The sequence below is a fragment of the Athene cunicularia genome (genome assembly GCF_003259725.1).
Source record: "Athene cunicularia isolate RWA chromosome 9 unlocalized genomic scaffold, athCun1 chr9_part2, whole genome shotgun sequence".
Lineage (NCBI taxonomy): Eukaryota > Metazoa > Chordata > Aves > Strigiformes > Strigidae > Athene > Athene cunicularia.
In genome coordinates this window covers 2,595,173-2,615,869 of record NW_020799111.1, presented here as the reverse complement: position 1 = coordinate 2,615,869, position 20,697 = coordinate 2,595,173, and the positions used below count along the sequence as shown (strand labels likewise).

The window sequence follows — 20,697 nt, the reverse complement described above, 5'->3', positions numbered from 1 at the left end:
GAGGCAGTAGATTTAATGTAACTTGATTTAATATCATCACTGACAGTGTCTCCTTGATGTTTTCATTAGCAAGTTAGGAAAATGTGGCCTAAATGGCAATACCAGCATAAGATACAGAACTGATTGGAAAACTACGGAGTAGTTCATTATTGTACTGAAAGGGCATTATCAAGCAGGCTTTGAAGGCATTTACATAGTAATGCTGTTCAGATATTCATTGTCTTGAATGATGGAACAGCAGTTTTGCTTCCTAAATTCAAAGAAGATTCTGATCTGGTGGGTGATGTAGGTATTTTAGAAAACAGCAAAAGAATGCAGAACCCTCTTGATGGGTTGGGAGAATCATAGATGCAGTTCCGTGAAGGTAAGTGCAAAATTCTGTTTAAGAGTTATCGTCTGCACAAGTACAAGATGAGGGACAGTTGGCAAACTGTAGTTACACAGAAGAAAGTCTGGGAACTGAAGTGGATTATAAGTTAAATATAAGAGAACTCTGTTACATTGCTGTGAAGTCATCATAATGTCTGCTGTAGGCCATAACAGGTTAAGAACAAGTCTTTCCCAAGAACAGTGTTTTCTAGCGCACCGATTTTAACAACTGAATTCTTTCTCTAGCTGTTTAATGAGCTTGTTCAGGAGCAAGGTCCCAATTTGGACAGGACATCTGCCCATGTTAGTGGAATTAAGGAACTGGCCCGTCGGTTTGCCCTCACTTTTGGCTTGGATCAGATCAAGACGAGAGAGGCTGTGGCCACACTACACAAGTGAGTGGTGGTAAATAAACTAGATTTTTATATTACTTCAGATTAAAACTTTTGCTCAGCATACCTTCTCTGAAGGTATGTAATCTTAACAGGTCCTGGAATAATTATATATTTTTTCTAGTTTATGTAGAAATATGGTGGGTCGTCTACATGTATGTTTGCAAGAAAGGAAGAAAAACTAGATGGTCTCTAATTATTTGTTGGAATTTTTTGGTAATGGCCCCGTTTATCTCAGGTGAAGGCACTGGTATTATACATATTTGTGTGGACTGTATCTAACAACTGTAGATAGTTCTTTGTACCACACCACTGTAGATTCCGTAGGCATTAAGGGCTTTTATAGAAAGATATGCCAAAAGTATTCTGGAAATATTTTTTCTGAAGTGGATTGAAGGTTTTTATGTAATTTCTGTGTAGGAAAGTATAGGAAGGTGCAGCTAAATTGAAATTACGACTTTCTCATGCCATGAAAAGGTTAAAATATTGAAGTTGGCTATCTCTGACTCTAAATCATTAAGACTAAGATGATCAAAATTCTACCAGACACTTTCCTGTGCCAAGCAAACAGAAAGTCAAGACATGCTGCGCCCTTATTGGCTAATGTGAAAATAAATTGTTTTCTTTAGTCTCAAATAATAAAGCAAAGATAAGGCAGTGGTGCATGTATCAATGTACCGGTAAGTAAATTCTCTTCTCTGACTCTTGATGTAAAAGTTGTATCTTGTTATAGCTTACGTATTACTCTTATTGCAAGCTTCTGCTTCATGCAGAAACAAGGAGGAGCCAATATGGTATTCCTGCTAAGGCAGTGGCTTTCAGCACCTGCCAAGGTTCTTAGATTGTGGTAAATTTCTTCTTACCATGTGACTGGCAGTATGTTGTCTTTGAGATTATATCCTCCCAAATCAAGAGGAAACATTCAGTTACCCCTTGTCCAAAAGAAGCTGTTTGCTAGTAATGTAAAAAAAAAAAAAAAAAAAAAAAGAAAGTTATGATGGGACATAAAGAAATAAAAAGCAACATTTTTTAAATTTCATTACAAATGTCTGAAAATTTTAATGTTTCTTTACTGTAGAGATGGCATAGAGTTTGCCTTCAAATACCAGAATCAAAAAGGACAAGACTATCCACCTCCTAACCTTGCTTTCCTTGAAGTGCTTAGTGAATTTTCTTCTAAACTCTTGCGACAGGACAAAAAGACTGTGTAAGTAATGTTCCACTTTCTTCTGTGGGTTTTGCTGGGCTCTGTTAATCACTGTAGTGTGTGTTTAAGCTCTCTGCTTTGAGGTTTTCACAATCTAACAGGGGCTATGGGAAGTCCCAGTGAGACATTTCACATACATAATTATTCATCGGTTTATATTTTAAAGTAATAAAAATAAATGAAGAAAAGGAGAATCAGATCCATTGATGAAGCAAGTTTGAGACCTCACAAAACAGTGTTCCTTAAAATTTCCCATGAGGCATTGAAAATAAAACGCAATCTCTTTTTCAGTCTAGAAGAAAAAAGAAATTAAATGTTAGCAGTGCAGGAAATTTATAAGCCTGTAAACACTGCAGTAACATCTGTTTCTGTTAGATATTTACATAAAATGTAAACATATATTTGTTGTTTATTTATATATATATATTTCAATATATTGAATTAAACTGGGAAATAAAGGTTTGTTGAGGCTTCTGTTACTGGCACAACAGGATGGAGAAAGAGGTTGAGAGAGGACACTACTGTTGGTTAGGACAGAGCAGCATGGTAGAGACCTGGCAGGCTAAAACAAGCAGCCTGAATTTGATATGGTGAGTAATTACTGCAGATGAAATACTGGAAATTAAATAAATCAGAGGTGTTGATGATAAGATCTGAATAAAGAGCAAGAAATACTGTCTTGTGAGCAACATTTGAACAGGCTGTCAAGAGGGACTGTGGATATCAAGAGAACTGGCAAAGAGAAAACTGTGTTATTAAGGGCAAGTTCATAGTAAAGACGTGTTGTCAGCATCACTGCAGAGATAATGCTCTACATTTCTAATAGATTATATAGCAAATACTCAGGGTTTGGCCACAGAGCAGGAGAAAGGGAAAAAGGAAGAGGACTATAGTCAAAAATCAGTCAAGCACTATGTGCCCAGTGTAGAACTGAATTCTTTGAATAACTCTATGACCATTTATAAAATGTGAATGCCAGATCTCCTGATTTATGGTTATAGATATCTTTCCAGTCCATTTTCTGACCGCCGTTAAGTCAAATATATCTACTCTAACTACCTCAACTGACTCTGTCAAACTTCTCTGTAGTTTTTCTATGAAGACATTTGTTTTAAAGGATTTTCTATTAAGGTTAACAATTATGAATATTATAGCTTTATCTGTGTTATAAAAAATGCATCTAGGTTAACTTTGTATAATTTTTTATGTATACACACTTGAACCAATTTAATTTTTTTATGGGATCAATAATTTGTCGATTCAGCAAACACAGTAGGAGAGATGGTTAAACGAGCTTGAGAATTGGATGATCCGGTTGGGCTAGCTTGGCACTCAGTTTTGAAACTGCTCTTCATTGTTACATCCTTGAATCTTGTCAACCTCCATCCTATTCTTCATGACAGGACTTAAGGATAATAGGATTTTATGACTACCTTCCTAGCTGGACTGTAGATTCTCCTGCATCTGTTAGTTTAAGTGCCATTAGCCTGATTCCTATTTAATTTAGTGAAGCTTATCCTTCCTGTACAGTCATCATCCCTTCCACAAGTTTCTAAAATTTAAAGTTACATCATTCTGTACAGTTTACGTTACAGCTTAATTAGACCTGATCCTTTGCATGAAATTCAGTACTTCAAGAGATCTTGTTCCCTCACCTTCTATGTTGCCGTTTACATTTTTTTCTCGAAGGTTCTCCCACTCACACAACCACTGGCTTCTTCCACAGGAGTGTAAAGACTGCTGTGGTGGAATCCATTTCTCCTGATTTTATCTATCTTTATTGTAGTCATCTGTATCTGAGCTATTTACTTCAGCTGAATTTGAAGATCAGTGAAAAGAAATAGGTCCTTTAGGGCATGATTTATCTGATCTGTGCTAAATTGCTGCTTTAAGATGAGTTCAGACGTGCAGTAGATTCCATTGGCTGTGGTGGCTATGAAAAGAGTCAAGATAACTTGCTTATATATAAAGATTTCTTTTGGAGATACCTACATTCTTTCCCTTGAGAGATCTGTCGTGTTTGCACCCGTCAGGCAGTGGCTGCGTTGCCCACAGTGCCTCACTGACCTGACATACTCGGGTGCTGGGGATAGTTGATTTGCCCTTCTCTGTAGCCTGACTCCTCCAATCCACAGGGACCTCTCCCCCGCCCGCCGAAGGGGTTGTCTACCAACAGGAAGGTACGTGACCACCATCTGGTGGAGAAGTCCCGTGTACAGGATCATTTGCCTCCTTCCCTGGCTTGATCTCCTCCTGCCAAGGGCCTGTCCCTAAACTCTGCAATGGGCTCTTCTTAGTCTGGAGGCAAAAATACTCAAGAATAAACCAAAAAGTCTCATGAGCACGGAGCTGCCTGTCTCCCAGAAGTCTTCCAGCTTGACTTCTCTACCTCAAAAAAATAATTACCTACCTGATAGGTCTGCATATGTCACTGCCCTTGGGACAAAATACTGTTCCTGTCACAGTTCAACAGACACTGCTCTTTTGCAGGGCTCTTACTTGCTTTCTGGTTTACTGGTGGCTTTTTTATTTGTGTGGAGAAGAGGGAGATGTTCCCAACTTGGGAATGGAGCAGCAACATTGCTTTAATTTAGTTTTCCTATCCTATTTATTTATCTGGCTTCTCATTTTTTAATTAACCTCCAGAATTAGTGATAGCTATTTATGGATTTATTAAAATCTATGGATTTAATATAAAACTATAAATTTAAGGTGACAGGCTCTTACACTTGGCAAAAAAAGATTTATACTAACACAGTTACAAATACACAAGGCAGATACAGACAGGGAAATCCTGAGCAATACATCTAAGACAGTATAGAGGTGAAATGCCCTGTGGAGGCAGTTATTTCCATTTATTTCTCTCTAATAGAAACCATTAGCTTAGACTAGACAATTGGCTCTTGGGTGTCTGAAGTCAGATGAGATGGAACATCAGGGTGGTGTTCTAGAAATTCTGTCCTCATTGAAGCTGCTAAGAACTGTCAGTATGAAGCTCCCCTAAAATGCTGAACAAAAGTTGTCTCAAGATTGCCATCTAATCAGTAAAGAACTCCCAAGTGGTGTAGTTTTTCCTTCTTCACAATTTGGGCATAACCTGAGCACTCTAGTTCTATAGTTATAAATTGGGTGCTGAAAAGCTTCTCACTTTCCAAGACTGTTCTGCACATAGCTTCTCTGAAGTCATGAGGCACTCAAGTGTTGCACTGTTTGGTAGTGTAGCAGAGAGAGTAAACCCAGAATTTCCCATTCAGTGAAGGTTTGGGTATTACTCAGTATATGCGTGAAAAGGGGAGGGAAGAAGCATTCACAATATTGAATAAAACAGTAGACAGAAAACCTGCTGTTTCTTGAGCAAAGCCATCCCATTCACTGAATCAAACAAAATCCATTAAAAACTGGGTATGATTGATACCCAGGCATATACAGCGTGGCCCCTTGTATTCTGAAAGCCAGACTGTGTAACAAGTTTGAGCCTGCCATGAGCTAACAGAAGAAAATTCTGCATTTCCACGCAGGATCTGTGAATTTGACTCCCACTGATGACAGCCTGGCAATATGGTATTAACGGCAGTTGTGACCCAGGAAGTAATGTTGAAGTATCCTGAGTTCTTTACCTAACTTCTGAATGCTTGATTCTGAAGCCTGAAACTCATTAGAATCTCTTTTCTGTGGATTTGCATACTCGATTTTAGGACTGCTTCTAATACCATAATTAAATAATCAGTGGAAGAAGAAAGTAAATGCCCTCCAGACCACATACTGGAGGGAGGTTGTTTGGTTCCTCCCTTAAGTTATCTAGTGTGCATTGCACTCCCCCATGGCAGTGGAATAGTTCTGAATTTTTTGTTGTTGAAAAATAACTGCTTGCATTTGAAGAAATGATTTTTTCTTGTACCAAGATGCAAAAGGATATCCTATATCCTCACAACTAGGCGGTTCTAACTTGGGCTGTCTGTTGACACAGTAGCAATGTACAGAGGTGGCTTCCTCCCTGTGCAAAATAGAAAAAGAATTCAAGTAGAGTGTGCTGTGAACGATCACAGACAAATGTGGGAGGAAGATGTTTGGGAGAGAATGTTTTGTATTGTTTATCTGTAACCTGTGCATGATTAACTGTGTTGCTTTGTTTTGAGGGAATGACATGTATTCTTTTTCAGTCAGAGATACAATGCCCTATCAGCATATGTTATGAAATTAAAATAAGGAAACACCATGCAGGATTTGTGTTAACTCTCAACAACATGAAGAGGGGTTACAGACTGATTAAAGAGGAAATGATGTGCTGCGCCTCTGTACTCATTGTCTTTTCTTTTCAGTCACTCCTACTTAGAGAAGTTTCTGACAGAGCAGATGATGGAAAGAAGAGAAGATGTATGGCTTCCACTCATTTCCTATAGAAACTCACTAGTTACGGGTGGTGAAGACGACAGAATGTCTGTTAACAGTGGAAGCAGCAGCAGCAAAGCCTCTTCAGTGAGGAATAAGAAAGGAAGACCACCACTTCACAAAAAGAGAGTAGAAGGTTTGTATGGGTTTAGGTTGCCTGGTAGAGGTATTTCTTATTTTGTGCCTACATTACAGCTTGCTTTCTTAGGAGCACTTACAGTTTATCAGTTAATGCTGAAATATATGATATATTCTGTATGTAGTAAAAACCAGACATCTGTTCTGCAAATTCCTATCAAGCTTGAACATGTCTTTATGAGAAATACCATCACAAGTCCCTGTTCTTGTTTGTCTTGACTGAGATTTGCAGATTCAGAACTATTAAAAGCTGTCATTGACGTTGGAAACAGGAGGTGTTTGTGGAGTTACCTGCTCTACACCTGTCTCAGTCATGGACTTCTGGTTTTCTGCCTGTGCTTCAGTCTGGAGCTGTTGTTAATTAACAGGATCTTAGATCAAACACAAGGCATAAATCTTGATAGAGATTTGTATTTTCACAAGACCACTGAAGAACACTCAAAGAGCACATTTTTTTTGTTTAAAATGCTATTGATATCCAGTGTCTGTGTTTACTCTTTCTGTGACTTCAGGCATGTTCATCAGGAATTTGGCTATGATAGCAAATTTCTTACAAGATTGTATCTGTTCCTGGTTAATCTTTATGATGTAGTGTATACTTTTGTGAATATAAATTTACTGTTTCGCTACAGAGTAGGTATAAGTGGGAGCCTGAAACTTGAGGGATTTTTCCAAGGTCAGTATTTACAATAGTACCTCTTCAGTGAGGAATCTAATGACAATTTGCCTGAATATACAACAGTTTCCCAAAATATTCTTCAAACGTTTGTCTATATGCACTTCTACATTAAGGTCCATTCTCCACTATAGCTTATGTTGAGCAGTATGTGCATCAAGTCCTTCATTTTCTTATAGCCAACCTAGAGTTTAGGTAGATAAAATACTGCTTCCTTTCTTCAGACACTGTTTTGCTTCCTTCAGGATGCCATGATGTTCACAGAATTCAACTCCTGAGGGTTTTTTCTTTCCTCTTGTTACTATTTTTATTCTATTGTATTCTACCAATATCCTTTGGGGTTTTTTCTCCTGGGAAGTGTAGTAAAGTCTTTGCTTCCCTGTAAGGCAAGTCTCAGTCTTATGGTGTAGTCTTTAGGCACCGTTTGCCTCATGTTCTTTCCTGTCCTTCTCCTTCAGTGATCAATAGTAAGGAGAACTGATTTGCAGCACTTTCCATTTGAACATCCCCTTTCTTTGCAACAGCTGTGGTCCTGAATTTTCTACAAACATCACATACTTAAAATGATGTAGGCCAAATCCATGGTTGTTCAGTTCCTGAATGATCTAACTGTACAGCAGGTCCCACCAGGAGATCATCTAGCTGCAGTGCAGACTGTGCCAAGGCTTGCTTGAGTCTGACAGGATTCTGATATCTATAGGGGGTACAAGTGTCTCTTTCCATTCTATCAGCACCGTGTCATCAGAAGACACCCAGGATTTATCTTGACTTAGGCAGCGTGATCTAATGTCACTCTTCACTACAGTAACCCCAAATTCCCCCATTAGTAGTCTATGGCTAGAAGACTGATGAACATTGTCTCTCATGGGGTGCTCCCATGGGTGGAGTATGGGCACGTCCTTTAAACACTACAAATAACATTCAAGATCAACACGTTTTGAAGCACGCTGGGTAGGGAGGAATCTGTTCCTGATCCCTGCACAGACCTTCGTCACTCAAGAAAGCTTTGCTGTGCAGCCTCAGACAGGTCCAGGAAGGATGTCTTTGCATGTAACAGCATAACTGTCTTTTCCTTGAAAGACGCCTCACATAGAATTCGAGTGCCTGGTAAAGAATAGAAATGAAAAGTTACCAGCAAGCACTCTCTAATGACAGCAGCATCACAAGCTCTGTGGCCTTTCCTTACAGCGAAGGATAGGCAATGCAAGCACCACAAGTCTTGGTTTAGACATGTATTGATACAACACATTTTACATCCTGTTAAAATACCCATGATAATATAAGCATTTGAAGGACACAATGTACTTCATTTTGGGATGCTTCTTGATGTGCGGGAGGCCTTCTGGGTTGCGTTACGCCCTGAGAGCACTTCCTCTTGAATCCTGGAAAAAGGAAAGCCGAGAAGACCTGGAGCCCTGTTGTCTGTATTCTTAATGGGAAGACATAGATTTCTGCACAAGCAAGGTCTTGTTTTGTCTGTACCAATAAGGAGTTCATGAAATAATCAGAGATTTGATCCTCAGAAATAAGCACTTAGTGTTCATTCATCTGTGTAACGAGCTATGAAGAACCAGTCTTAAGAACAAATTAACTGTTGCTCTATACGTTGTATGTACACAGATCTTTGTTGATTTTTTTTATCTTTACATATTTTTCTAACTCATCCAAAAATCTTAGCTTTATTCTTAATCTAGCAGTGTGATTATAAATTTGGACCTCTCTTTAAATCCTGCTAAGATGTTTTTTCTTTAAATTCCACTCTAAAGGAATGAAAACAAGGGCAGCATTGCTGCAGAAACTACCTTTGCATCGAAGAACCATAACTAGTTCCCTGTGGCTGCTTCTTCACCTAAATCTAGTGTATGTTGGGTTCAGCAGACTGTCCGGGTTGGAGAACATTGCCTGTTGCCACTGAAAGTAAATCTGCTCTGTGATGTTTCTTTGCAATGCCTTAAGGAAATCAAACATAAACAGGATTTTTTTTAAAAAGTCCCTAACATGAAAAAGGTTCGAAGATAAATTCACAAATAAATAGGCAACTTTTCAGACATTTTATGCCCAATGGGTAAGAAAATGCATAGGAAAAATGAAAAGATCCATTGAGATCTCCATCTCCTTCCTCACCCCACATTTCTTCTGTTGGTAAATCTGTGATCATGTCATCTTCTCCCTTGTCATCTCCCTTGTCTTTCACTTGCTCCGGGAACTTACTCTACATGTCCCTTGCCTACGCACTTGTCTGCTCTCTCACTTTCTCCTCAAGTCCCCCCTGTTCCTTCCTCTCTGGTTTGCTCCCTTCACGACGTGAGCACAGCTTCCCGCTCACACCTTCAGTCATTGCTCCCATTGCTCTCAGCTCTGAACGTGCCAAGTCACTGGTCAGAGTTCACACCAGCCAGACCACTCTCTTATTTAAAATGCTCCCTCTGCACTCCACTGAAACAGTTCTTGCTGAAGTTTCTAAAGATGTATGCTGACCAGATTTTGGGGTTTGTCCTCCACCCTCATTTTAGTGTTTAACTGTATCTTGTTTGTGGTATGCATACGAGATTAACAGTTTTATATTTAGATTGTAAACTCAGTCATTGGGATTATCTTTGTTATATCTGTGCAAGACACAACAATTCAGGTAGTGCTGCAATACAATATTTGTTTGCAGTGTCGGGATTTTTTGTTTGTTTGTTAAATATTTTTACTTTAAAATGTTGCTGAGAATAGCTGGTAGTAATCCTTCCTTAAAAGAACACAAACCAAAATCAGAGCTGAAAATGTTATCATTTTGGGTATTTATCCAGTTGATCTCTTAAAGGCACACTGGTTTTAAAAGACACTAAACTGTTGGAAATCAAATTTGGAGAAGGTGCTGCAACTAAAATTAACCGTATTGAAGTGTGTCAGCAGATGGAAGGTTCTCGTTAGTAATGCAAGGTGTTCGTTCAGTGAGTTGGCTGAATGAATCCTGAAGGTGGTAACACTGCACATTGTCAGAAATGTGTCAGTAATTTTAAATGTTCTTTTTCTAGATGAGAGTCTAGAAGGCTCATGGCTGAACAGGAATGAAAGCATACATACTCCAGGGACACTGCAAGCACCACAGCTCACCTCAACTGTCTTGAGAGAGAACACTAGACAAATGGGAGAGCAGATCCAGGAGCATGAGTCGGAGCAGGGATCTGAACAAGATTTTTTACACAAGTAAGTGCTGGAATTTCAGTATCAAATACAGTGAGCCAAGCAAAAGAGATGCATATTATTAGAGAGAATCTGTGGCTCCATATTTGCAGTATTTATTTACAAAAACAACTGGAAGTATCTTGGTTATAGCTCAACAATACTTTGATTCTTTTCAGTTCCCAGGAAGAATATGTTGTAATGAAATCATGGTAGAAATATGTGTTAAAATTATCTCATAGCATAACCATGCAATTATGGTTAAATCTTCCTAGTGTTTATGCCCCCAGGTTGGATTGAACTGTTTCTCCGAAAGACCTGTTAGATGTTTTCTCTTCTTCCCCTTTGCCCTGTGTCATAGCATAGTTAAGGTTCTCCAGACATCCTAACTGATTTCTTGTAAATTAACACTTCCATCCAATTGTAGCTGCTGAGCAAATATTCCTATTTCTGGGATAATTGCCTGCAGGCAGTTTTATTTTGCTGTAAATTACATCTACTTTTTGTCATTTAGTTCCCATTTTGTCACCTCCATTTGGAGGGTAAAAAATGTGGGTTATTATCTGTCAGTAGTTTATTTAAGAATAGAGAAGTCTTCAGAGAATGCCATTATGTGACATTTCTATTAATTTGAAGATAAATATCTGTTTTGGAGACTATAACTTTTATAGCCAAATATACTGATCTATCTGTATAAAAAAGTCTTATTATGCTGGCCGGATGAATGCATCTTGGTTTTCCTCCAGCTTTTGTCTGTCATGTTTTTCTTGATACACTCTTGTTCCCCAGGTTCCCAATTCTTCCTGAATGTGCACACACCCTGTTCAATCCTAAACTTTACTGCTTCATCCTGCATTCTTTAATCATAGTATTTTCTAAATAAAAATCATTAATAATGGTCATTTTGCCCGGGAAGGTAAAATGTTCTCCAAGCTCAAATGACAAGGGTATATGTATACTGCCATGCTGCACATATAAACTATTAAAGTTTGCTAATTTGTGGCCATAGGATCTCAAAAAACATGAGCAACTTCTAAAGAAATGTTCTCTTTCAAAAGCTTAACCAGTTCTTCTCCCTTGCTTGTGCGTGTAACGTACACAGGCACAGATTGAACCTTGCTACAACCTGTTAATTAGTGCCCACCACAAGAGACTCTTGCAGCTCAGCTGGCTACAAATAGCTTCTAGTTTTTGGAGCACATAGTATTTGGCATTTCCATAAATGAGTTCAACTGACTTTCTTCCCCCATGCTAACCCTGTCACACTCTTGGGGGGGCAGGCTGGCGGGGCTGGCTCTCGCTGCGCGCGGGGTCCCTGCGCTCCTGCACAGAGGCCTGTGTGGCTCAGAGGGGCAGCTCCCACCAGCTGGCCACAAAGAACGTGACTGACCACTTCATGTCAGTCCCAGGGCATCTTTTCACCTTAATCCCACAGCATGTGAAGTCTGGATGGCTCTTCTTGCCTTTCTGAGGTCAGGGATTTGTCTCCCTATCTCCTGCCTCCCCAGAGGTTGCTGTAACTTCTAGATTATAAGGAAGATGTTGTGTCTCTGTTTCTCCTTGAATTTTTTCCAGTCTGCAGTAAAAAAACAAAACAAAGAAAATTGCTGAAGCAGAACTTTCTTTCTGACCCTCTCTGATCTCACCTGTCACGAAGCTAAATCTCTCTTTGTGAACGTATAATTAGTTATGGAAAGTGGGACAGCTTCCAGTCACTGTTTTGCTCCTGAGCCTGCCTTAAGCTGTGGGAGATCCTTCCCCTTTTCTGGAGTGGGGGAAGATGAACCAGGCTCTTCAGCCTGGGCTTGAACCTCTGTTTGTCCTGTCTCGGGTGAGTGCTGCGAGCAGAGGCCTGTTGAGCAAAGGCAGAGAGCATGGCTCTGCTCGGTGGTACTTTGAAAGAGTTGGATTCCACCCAGAAGTTCACAGTGTGAACTGAGGGTGGAGCATCCTTGCCTTTCATCCTGGAGCGAGCATTTCCTACAGGTCAGCCTAGGAGAGCTGAAGCATAAAATAAATACAGAGCCATCAGTTGCTGAACTAATGGGGTTAATCATGTCCAGAGGAATATCTTGTTCTAGGTTGTTCTCAGATGAGTTATCCCAGTTTATTATGTCAATCTTATTAGGGTACAAGACTGCATAATAAACTAAAAACTGGTGTGGCTCTTGAAGAGCTGCACTTAGTTTACTACAGTTCCCTCATGCTGCAATACGCAAATCATATCAAATGCATTGCTGTCTACTACTGGATTTAGATGGTATTAAAAGCACAGCCTTTAAGGTATTTACATGTGGATAAGTTACTGGACGTTTAAGTTGATCAGGGTGTATATTTAAAAGCAATTTGTTTTTCATTTTGTGTGACATTTTTGTTTTAAAATGTGTGTCAGTTATTAATTTAGATCTATTCTTGCTCATATTTTGCCTGCTTTGAGACGGTGAAGTAGGATTTAATAAAATGAATTTTGGAAGTGCTCCCATTTCAGGTGCATGTCACACTAATGAATGAGTAATGTTAGCATTTTATGTAGCTGTTTTTATTGCAACAATTAATGGACTTTTTTTTCTCGTGCATATGCAGCGAGAGGAGACAAGTTGTGGAAGGGAATCCAGAAGAAGTGTACAATGATGGATGTGATTTAAAATATCTTAATCTGAAATATGGCCAGGCACAAAACTTGAGGAGATAGATACTGTCTAGAAATAGCCAACTCAAAATTGTTAGTGTTCTCAGTCATAATGCTGCTTTATGTTTGTTAGTCCCCAGATGCAGATATCTTGGTTGGGCCAACAGAAGCTAGAAGATTTAAATCGAAAGGACAGGACAGGAATGAACTACATGAAAGGGAGAACTGGTGTAAGGCATGCAGTGTAAGTGTTCAGAGCATCCTCGTCTCCAGATCAGAACTATTTTAGATGACCATGCCGCATTTTAAATGTTACCTGTTCTGGGTTGTTGCCAGTAATTTCTGTGACATTCATTCTGCTGTTAATGAAGGCAGAGTAACAGCTTTGTAAAGTTGGATGGGCACTGGGCTGTGTGTCCCTCCAGCCCAGTGTTCTGCCTCTAACCACGGCCATAAGCAGGTGCCCAGCGAACAGGGCAGGCACACATGGCACAATTCCCTGTTACTCTCTGCCAGCCTTCAACCATTTCCATTTCAGGGGGTTTCCATCATTTATCTGTAAAGTAACACCCCGTGAACGCTCCCAAGTTGTTGTCCAGGTTTCCCGTGAATCTGGTTATGCTGCTTTCATCCACATCCTCTTTTGCCGAGGCGCCCCACTGAGCAGCTAATGGAGGGAGCACGCGGGGGCGAACGCTGAAGCCTTCTCTTGTACAAGGTGCTCCGTGCTGTGGTGCCCATCCAACCCAGCCTATCGGGGGGGGCGGCAGTCTCTAGCAAGATCAAGCCCTTACAGTGTTAGACACTGGTCTTGGATTCATGGCTGGATTTTCAGGGATTTATCAGTGATCGTGGCAAAGAGTGTAACTCCTTTTTGGAAAAGGGCAGGCAAACACGGTGAGGTTTTTGCCCTTTCCTTGTTAGGGACAAATTTAATTACTGTTTATAATGATATTACATGGGACTTCCTGCTTTAGCCTCTGCAAGTGCTAAGTTTGTTTTTACGTAAGGTTTTCTTCCAGTTAATATTACAGAAAGTATGCTGGCTTTATTCTCAGCATAAGGTTTTATGTGAAGGCATTAAGGGATGTCCATTCTTTTTAATGACAAAGATCATGGTTGGGAAATTTAGATGCCTGGAAATGACTTTCTTTCTCTTTATTTAATCAGACGAGGTCTAATGGAAGATGATGCTGAGCCCATCTTTGAAGATGTAATGATGTCCTCACGAGGTCAGCTAGAGGATATGAACGAAGAATTTGAGGACACAATGGTCATTGATCTGGTCAGTAAATCATATTAATAGCAGGTTTTAAAAATGGGTGAAAGATAATTTAAAAGGAATTTTAGAAGTGCAAACAAAAATTTCCAAAATTTTGAGCCGGAGTTCCTGTTGTCTGAAGGTTAAAGAGCAGAAATGATCTGAATACTCCCTTAGAACCTACAAGTGCAGAATCACAGAAACACAAGGAGCGTTCCTTAGCGCTCTTCCTCTCTTATACTGTGGACTTGGGCAGTAGCAAGTGCCTGAAGCACCATCGTGCACTTGGGAGATGTCAACCTGTGAGAATCAGGTTATGATTCACAGCCTGGCGGGTGTTTCAGTGCAGCCCCTGAGGATCTGGCTCCACGTGCAGTCAGCCAGGGCCAGGAGGGCTGCTGGTGGTGACAGCAGGGACACCGGCTCACCCCAGCTGCCAGCTCAGCCTCAGGAAATACAAGTGGACTCTCTAAAATCCAGTAACAATGCTTGATTCCGGTTGTTAGTTGACAATAGGAAGAGTTTGGAAACAATAGCATCATCTGAAGCTGTTCTAGGTGGCGTTGCCTTCGTGATGCCATTGTCACAGCCATCACTGCCTCTTTTGCTGACATGGCTCTTTATGCCACCGTGCTGGGGTCAGACTGATCCAGCTAAGTTGCTTCTCTCTTTCTGCTTCCTGGCTGGTTTGATTTCTGGGAGGTGGGGTGGGCAGGGGATCCTTAATCAAAGCCTGGTTAGTGTACAGCCACACACAGAGTTGTGCTGGCACAGCGGCAGGTGATCCCTCACTGGAATTGCTCCCGAACAGGTCTTAGCATCAGCTGGCAGCCTCAGGTCCCTTCATGGTAATGCAATGACCACAGGCAGGATTTCCTTTGTGGAGGTTATAACCTTACTAGCCTCTCTGCTTGGAGTGGGAAAAAGGATCAGTTTGCACTATGCACTTCACTGTTTTTATGCTTTACTATTTCTCCTTTCATACCCAAACCATAGGTTACTTCAGGACTGGGATACAATGTCCTGGAAAGAAAATTTAGGCAGTAATTCAGTTGCTGCTGCTGCTGCAGGTTATTACTTCACTCAAATGATTACCAAGTAAAATCTCTTTTACTGGTAATCCAAGGCAAGGAAATGAAGGAATCGATAAAGCCAGTGAAGCTCACATTAATTCTTATGTTCCTAGGGAAGGACAACACAAAGGGTTTAATCCTCAGGAATATTATGAAATCTTAAGTACCTTTTTTTTCTAAATCTGCTTTTTGACCATGTCAGAGTTGAAGTTTCACCATAAACTTAAAAGCATATAGCCAGTGAAAAGACAGTTTTTTTGCAGTCTGGTCTACAATCCTAAAACAAAAACATCGTTAAGTCAGCAAGAACCTTATGCAAGTCCTTAGCTTTGAGCACAGACTTAAAATGACTTCAGAATCCATCAGCTTTTACCCCATTCTTTAAACAAAATGTGACTTGAGGAAGTAATCTGTGCCAAGGCCTGCATTTTTATCAGAGCTTTTATGAAAATGTGTGTTGTGAAGGAGCAGGTGACCACATTAGCACCTGTTAGAGCCCCATGAGTCCTTTATCCCCAGGTAACTGAGGTGATGTTCTAAAACGGGTGACTCCTCTTTTTAGCCACCTTCAAGAAACCGGCGAGAACGGGCTGAACTGAGGCCAGACTTCTTTGACTCCGCAGCTATCATTGAGGACGATTCAGTAAGGCTTTACTAGTATTGTTTGCTGTTTATCTGAGGTTCTTTTTGATTATCATTACACCCAATTAATTACTGTCTTTTAAATCATTTTTCCAGGGATTTGGAATGCCTATGTTCTGAAGTCTGGTGAAGACATTTTACAAATTTGGAACTCTATTGTTTAGAGCTAGAGGCCTATATACTGTGATAGCTTGTATGAAATCCACATTTTTGATGTGATACGGTTTGATTTTTAACCAAATGATTGAGGTCAATCCCTTTTTGTAGTGACAGAAAGAAGAGGAACTTCTTAATGACGCAAAGGAATGTTGGCCAATCCAGTCACCTCAGAAGGGCTGACCTAAAAAATCATTTGTATCCCTGTTCTTGACTGTCCTAATACAGATTTTTTTTTTTTTTTTTCCTGGATGAGGAGGAAGTTTTAAATTGTTAAGACAGCTGTCGAAATAAACACTGTTCTACATATGTTTTCTGAAAACAACATTGAGTGAAAACAGAACTTTTTAACTTTATTTTTCTGCTGTACAATTTAAAACAGTTTTAACATTTGCCTTTTTATGTTTTAAAAGCTAGCCATTTTTATTAAACCTATGCCTATCAGCCATTGACTAGCAATGATGCTATAAGCAGGTCATTCTGGCTACAGAAAAGTGTTTTTGAACACACTGGATTTGATTAACATTATGGTACGCGTATATCCTCTCATAGGCATTGAGAAAACACTCTTATAGAAGAGGTTAGAATTCTAATGACGTGCATCTCTGCCAAAAAATTTCAGATTCTGATATGATAAACCCAGATTTTATACTCTTGAGAAGATTTATTTTTATTTATAATGGGACATAACGTAAGAGATGTCCATGAAGCCACTTTTCCAACAGATGCTGTGTAACATTCATTTTATATAGCACATGGGGACACAAAAACAGTAAATTTTCTATTGGTACTTGCTCTGTGCATTTTTAGCAACTTATACCAGCAAATAAAGTATTCTCAGTAAAACACACAAATGGTTCTCAAGTAATCACTTTGCTGTTTTTACTACCTACTTCAAGCCCTGCCAACCCAAGGTACATAAACAGCAACTTTCCTATTAAAAAAAAAAAAAAGTAATTCAAGGGTGGGGGAAAGGAATCACTTTAGCATACTAAAAGCAATTTTAACTGTACCATAAAAAAAAGTCTACTTTCCATGCCGTAAATACCCTTTTGCGCTATTTTTGTAAATTAATTTTGCCAGTTAGAAGTACTGTATGTGCTGCATAGAAATTTGTGCTTAGATGGTGAAGTTCTTAAGCTTACAATGGAATACAGCTACATTTTCAGTGTTAACTGTGCATATTAAGAGTAATTCTTTGGAAAAAAAAATATGATTTTTCAAAAAAGTTAAAAACATCAAAAAAAACCAAAAAACCCAAAACATTCTCAGCTAATTCATTGTAATAAGAGATTTTTCAATGTCTTCAATAATTTGGAATTTCATTACGCTTCGATTTTATGACTCTGCCTAGTAGCTGCTACTTAGTTAAAACTGGCCTGATATCAGAGGTGCTGGCCATCCACAACTTGCACTGACTCTAGTATCTCTAAGACTCAGCCCAAAATGTTAATCTTCCTTTCTGCATTCTAATATTAGCATTTGAGATACAAAGCAGATTGACCCACTTGGGAGCACAGCAGTTTTAAAGGTGCTTTTTTTTTTTTAGCAACTGCAAAATAATCATGGAGCTTTTTTCTGTTACAAGCTTATTGAAAAACAGAACAACATTTAATGCCCAGTGCTTACTTGCTGGGAGGGAAAAGAATCTAACTTTAAAAACAAACCAGCATTTCACTTAGCTGGGGTTTGTTTCTTACAACATGTGCAGTTCTCAGACATGGTTGCCAAAAATGTTCGACTAGGTAATTCAGCCATTCCTCAGACGGCGGTTGCGTAGCAGATAAAACCCGAGAAGTAGCTGGAACTTTATAAAATAACGTTACCTCCCTTCCTCTTCCATCCACCCCAAAAGGGGTGGGCAGGAATGGCTGCATTAAATCGTCATCACAATAATTCTGTGAGCATAGTAGCATAATAAATGCTGCCTGGTTTGAGTCATAGTCTCAGACGAACCTTGTGCTTCACAGTCCTCTGTGTGGAAAACTGATTCCTAATTTAACATTGTAGAATACTGTATAACAAACATTTATTATCACGGTACCTGCAATGGGTTTCCAGTTCAGTTTGCAGTCAATAGGTTTTTGTATTATGAGTGTCTCCTTGATTGGTTTTGCTAGTAATTCTGTAAATTGTACATTTACAATATGAGGTTTTTTTTCCTTTTGTACAATTTAAAACTGATGCTTCACCTTTCATTTAATAAACTATTCAAAATCATGAGTATGATGAGCACCCTCTTCACTATAACTTTCTTTTAAATGCTCGTTTGGACCATCACATCTTGTCATTCCATTTATTAGTAGCCAAAGGAAGTACTGAAGGGTAGTTCTCACATAGTCCAGGCTTCACCATCAGAGTCCATACAGCTGTCTTACCTGTTCAGCCTCAGAGCAGAGCAAAATCCTGTCAAATTTTTGTTTGGGTTTTTCTTTTTTTTCCCTCCACTGTGGTGTGTTTTTTGGTTTTTGGTTGATCTGGGGGGTTTCATAATGAGATTGCTGTAAGTCTGATAAGTCATCACACAGGTTGGGAGAGATGCATTGTTAAAACTTACAATTGTTTGAACTGTCATAAATTTTGAGAAAAATTTCACTCTCCTGCCCTGTATGTCTGAAGTGAACTGGACCATGTAGGAAGAAATGGAAGTGGTAAAGGCTTGGAAGGTCCAACCACCAGCTGGGCTCAATGAAGTTTTACAGACTGCTGAAACAAAATGTCCTCTCGTTATCCCATGTCTCAGAGAGAAAGATGCCATTTTTGTCCAACCCATGAATGATTTCATCTCTGTAGTGCTAAAGAAATTTATTTGTCATCTGGCCCACTTCCCAAGTCAAAAAAAGTAACAAGATGCAGCAGGTGGGGAAGAGGGATAGGATTCAAGGCCTGAACTACACTCTAGGACTACTCCTGAGACCCGGCCCGAACACTTGCAAGTTATGCTCAACTCCTGATGCGCTGTGGAACGCAGTAAGTAACTTACTTGTCATGCTGCTCTCTGTTGGAAGGGTTTTATTTTATGTCTGTTGTTTCTGCAGGTGACTGGAATTCAAAAGAACCTTGAGTAATGTGGCCAGAGCAACTTTCCAGTGCGTTTCCAGAGTGTTGTGCTGGTACAGCGACTGACTGCTTGGAAATCAAGAGGATATAAAAGCCAAATTATTGTGCTGGCAAGAGACAGAAGAGAGGATGAAGTCCATAGATCTCATGAGGTTAGGAAACAAGAAAGGTTGTATATTTTTTTTTGACAACAATGATTGGGTTTCTCATTGAGTGTCTCCTCCTGGCTCTGGGCAGGCAGAACAAACTCTGCATCACTTTAACACAGCTTTTGCCTCTAAACTTGGGACAGCCACCAGCCACTCTCTCAGCTACTAATTACCTTTGAAAAATCCTCTTGGTCTTTACAAACTCTTACAAACTTTGATTATACCTTTTCTAGCAATTAAAAACTGACTTCATGGCAGTCATCCCCAGCATCCTCATGTTTCCATTTACCTTCCTTTGTTGCTGCTGCTGGTCCTGTTCCCTGAGGCAGTGGGTACCTCAGCAAGTGCTTCTGCAGAGATACAACCAGATACATTATCTACCCTGGCTGCAAACATGAATGTATCTGTAACCTGAATGCATTGCCTCTAGCTCTGAAAAAAACAGTGGAGCTGGGACTCATACTTGAAATGCTACTTCCATACTGTGTTTTCAGGTGATTTTTAGTTGTTGCTTTTCCCCTCCCAGGTACAGGCTCCGAGCTCCAGGTCTGTACTCTCTAGGGCTGCACTGGGCAGAGACACCAGGATTCCCAGATACCTGGGGAGACATGCTACCTGGAAAGTCATCATTCAGTCAATCTTCCACTTCAGGCACATGCTTGGAGAGTGAACAGCAGCAGCTGCAGTGTGCAGGTACAGTAGTTCTCTGTCTTATTATACAGGGCCATTAATTACTGAGGTTACTTAGAACAGGCAGGTCATTACAGGATGTCACGTGCTTGGCAGCTGTTTGCAGTGGTGCTAAACGTGACGGTAGCCATTACTCACTACCTTGGGGGCTGTCGTTAAAATGCAGTTTCTAATGAGCAGTGAGCACAGGGCCCAGGGCTGATCAGCAGTAACATCTACTGCAGTGGTTCCATGCAAGTCTCGCAAATAAGCATAGAAAAAATTAGGCTGGAAGGGGCCTCTGGAGGTCTCTATTTCAACCCTCCACTGAGAGAGAAAAGCCCTCCCACATGCAGAGAGAATTTTTATGTCCCACCAGAACTGCCCTTTTCCCAGTTTAAGCGCATTGTCCTTCAAGAGGAGGGAGGCTCCATCTTCCCTACCCCTGCTGTGCCCACAGCCTGCAGGTCACTGGTGCCAGCCTGGGACCCCATGTTGCTGCAGCCAGCATGCAGATGTTAGAACTCAGTTCCTCTTCTAGCAGAGGAAGAGAACAGGTTAGTTCTGAGAGCCCTGAAATCCAAGCTCAGGATTTTTCTCTCTGCAAGTCAGACTCCGACTCCAAAGGTGGGCCCAGGGCTAGACTTGAACTCCTCATGGTCTGACTTCTCAGCAGTGAGAGGCTGCTGCAGCTCCGCCTGTCTGAGCCCCCTCCA

The 20,697-nt window shown here is 40.2% G+C and overlaps 1 protein-coding gene and 1 long non-coding RNA gene across 6 annotated transcripts in view; one reads left to right on the top strand and one right to left on the bottom strand.

Annotated features, from left to right (window-relative positions):
• The window catches only part of STAG1 (stromal antigen 1), a 204,207-nt gene extending 186,249 nt beyond the window's left edge, over positions 1 to 17,958 (top strand). For all 5 annotated transcript variants that reach the window (XM_026855427.1, XM_026855431.1, XM_026855430.1 and 2 more), the window contains 8 exons: positions 616 to 764; positions 1,840 to 1,968; positions 6,288 to 6,493; positions 10,195 to 10,366; positions 13,105 to 13,215; positions 14,142 to 14,256; positions 15,868 to 15,948; positions 16,044 to 17,958. In XM_026855427.1, coding sequence (XP_026711228.1) covers positions 616 to 764; positions 1,840 to 1,968; positions 6,288 to 6,493; positions 10,195 to 10,366; positions 13,105 to 13,215; positions 14,142 to 14,256; positions 15,868 to 15,948; positions 16,044 to 16,067 — 987 coding nt within the window. In that variant the 3' untranslated portion in view covers positions 16,068 to 17,958. The remainder of the gene's footprint in view (positions 1 to 615; positions 765 to 1,839; positions 1,969 to 6,287; positions 6,494 to 10,194; positions 10,367 to 13,104; positions 13,216 to 14,141; positions 14,257 to 15,867; positions 15,949 to 16,043) is intronic.
• Positions 17,608 to 20,545, bottom strand: LOC113483689. Its single transcript, XR_003399074.1, has 2 exons — positions 19,087 to 20,545; positions 17,608 to 18,809 (listed from the first exon to the last, which is right to left on the bottom strand). It is a non-coding gene; the product is annotated as an uncharacterized LOC113483689 (long non-coding RNA).
• Positions 20,546 to 20,697: the final 152 nt, after the last annotated feature.